This window comes from Engraulis encrasicolus, chromosome 14 (genome assembly GCF_034702125.1).
Source record: "Engraulis encrasicolus isolate BLACKSEA-1 chromosome 14, IST_EnEncr_1.0, whole genome shotgun sequence".
Taxonomy (NCBI): Eukaryota; Metazoa; Chordata; class Actinopteri; order Clupeiformes; family Engraulidae; genus Engraulis; species Engraulis encrasicolus.
Window position 1 is genome coordinate 25,998,604 of NC_085870.1, and position 2,500 is coordinate 26,001,103.

General features: G+C 49.7%; 1 protein-coding gene across 1 annotated transcript in view; it reads left to right on the top strand.

Moving 5' to 3' along the window:
* foxp1b (forkhead box P1b) overlaps positions 1-2,500 on the top strand; it is a 308,908-nt gene that overhangs the window by 142,579 nt on the left and 163,829 nt on the right. Inside the window, exon 5 of the mRNA XM_063215281.1 lies at positions 1-9. This exon is cut by the window's left edge and continues 251 nt beyond it. Within this exon, the coding sequence (XP_063071351.1) occupies positions 1-9 (9 nt within the window). The remainder of the gene's footprint in view (positions 10-2,500) is intronic.

Genomic DNA, 2,500 nt, shown 5'->3' on the forward strand with positions numbered 1-2,500 from the left:
CAACAGCAGGTGGGAGTCAGGCCTAAGCACTAAAGAGGTGGACGTGTGTACGATGGTGTCACACGCAAGCACACACTCACACACATATACGCGCTAGTACACACACACATGTATGTACACACTACACAGGCTCTCTCTCTCACACACAGGCTCTCTCTCTCTCTCTCTCTCTCTCTCTCTCTCTCTCTCTCTCTCTCTCTCTCTCTCTCTCTCTCTCTTTCTTTTTTTTTCTCTCTCTCTCTCTCTCTCTCTCTCTCTCTCTCTCTCTCTCTCTCTCTCATTCACAGACACACACATAAAGCAACAGCAGTAGCAGGTAGACCTCGGGCCTACACCCAAAGAAAAACACAGATTCATGGACACATTTCACCAATGCGCACACCAGACACACACACACACACACACACACACACACACACACACACACACACACACACACACACACACACACACACACACACACACACACACACACACACACACACACACACACACACACACACACACACACACACACACACACACACACACACACACACACACACACACACACACACACAGAGGCCTCAGATCCAGAGATGAGTACACTGTATGAGTACACACGTGCACGTACAGACTCGCACACAAACACCTGCCTTTATTAACACGTTAACAGCTTCCCAAATTTCTCCCTCCTTTCCTCCGCAAAGTGCCTGTAAATATTTCATCGGGCCAAAGTACATAAACACATTATTATTATTATTTATGTATATTGGAAGGCTTTTCTGAATTTTTAAACAGGTCAGAGTGCTCTTCCTCTGATTTGTGAATGTGTGTCTCTGTGTGTATTTGTCTGTGTATGTGTGTGTGTTTGCTTGTGTCTGTGGTTTGGGAGGGGGGGAGGTTGTGTTTATCCTTGCATGCCGCATCTGCATCTCTGTGAAATATTTATAAGTGTGAGTGTGAGTGTGTGTGATTGTGTGTGTGTGTGTGTGTGGCGCTCGGGCCATCTCTCTCGGCCCGAAACGCACAGGTGCGGCCCGATGGCAACTGCTGAGGTGACAGTAGTGGGACACAACACAGCACAACACGCACCACGCGATGAGTGTTGTGGGATGCAGGACAATGCCATAAGTGTGTGTGTGTGTGATGCGACCGTTGTGTGTCGGGTGCGTTGTCAGACGCTTCCCCTGGCTGCTTGTAAACACGGCCGGCACTCAAAGCTAATGGCAGACACGCGTGTCTGACAATTCTGATCTGTGTGTGTTCGACACACACACACACACACACACACACACACACACACACACACACACACACACACAGACACACACACATACACAGACACAGCTTGCACAATTGTCCATTTGAAGTGGGCTGCCTGTTTTTTCCCCTCCCCTGCTACTGGGCTGTTGGCAACACACACACACACACACACACACACACACACAGACACACACACACACACACACACACACACACACAGACACACACAGACACACACAGACACACATAGACACACACAGACACACACAGACACACACACACACACACACACACACACACACACACACACACACACACACACACACACACACACACACACACACACACACACACAGACACACACAGACACACAGAGACACACACACACACACACACACACACACACACACACACACACACACACAGACACACACACACACACACACACAGACACACACACACACTGGGCCGTTGTGCATATTATCGTGAGGCAAGTCCACATCATTTTCAGCACGATGCGTTGTGAGACAAACAGACAGGCTCTTTCTGTTGGTGTCAGTGCTATGTGTCCCGCTCAGCGCACGACAGCCGCTCTAAAGCCAGCGGCGCCTGAAAAGATCACCGCGTCGCCAGCTATAAGGCGGCCCGGCATGTGATTTTGTTTGTGTGTGGGATGTGTAGGGATGGTTGGGGGGGGGGTCATTTTTTTCTCTCAGCATTTGGCGGTTGAGGTGGGGGAGTGGTGTGTGTGTGTGTGTGGGGGGGGATGTGTCAGAGTTGCTTCAGGGGTGAGGTGCATCCCTCTGTGCTCTTCTTTTTTTTCCTTCTTGTCTTTTCTTTTTCTTTCTTTCAGTCTGTGTCTGGCTGTCTTTCTTTCTCTTTCACTCACTGTCTTACTCTTCCTGTTGATGTCTGTTTGTTGTTTGGTGTGGTCTTTGATGAGGGATGGCTGCTGACAAGACAGGCATATTGTGTCTGTGTTGTTGCATTCAGTGCAATGAACTGATCTCACACATGTCATGCACACACACACACCCACACACAGAAGATTTTCTACATGCGTTCAGAAAATTGTTTTTGTTCATAACACATACAGTCTCCCCTATGCCAGACCAAAGCCATTGCACCCCCATGATTTTGGCATTGGCAGACGCACGCACGCACGCACGCACGCACGCACGCACGCACGCACGCGCACGCGCACGCGCACGCACACGCACGCACACACACACACACACACACACACACACACACA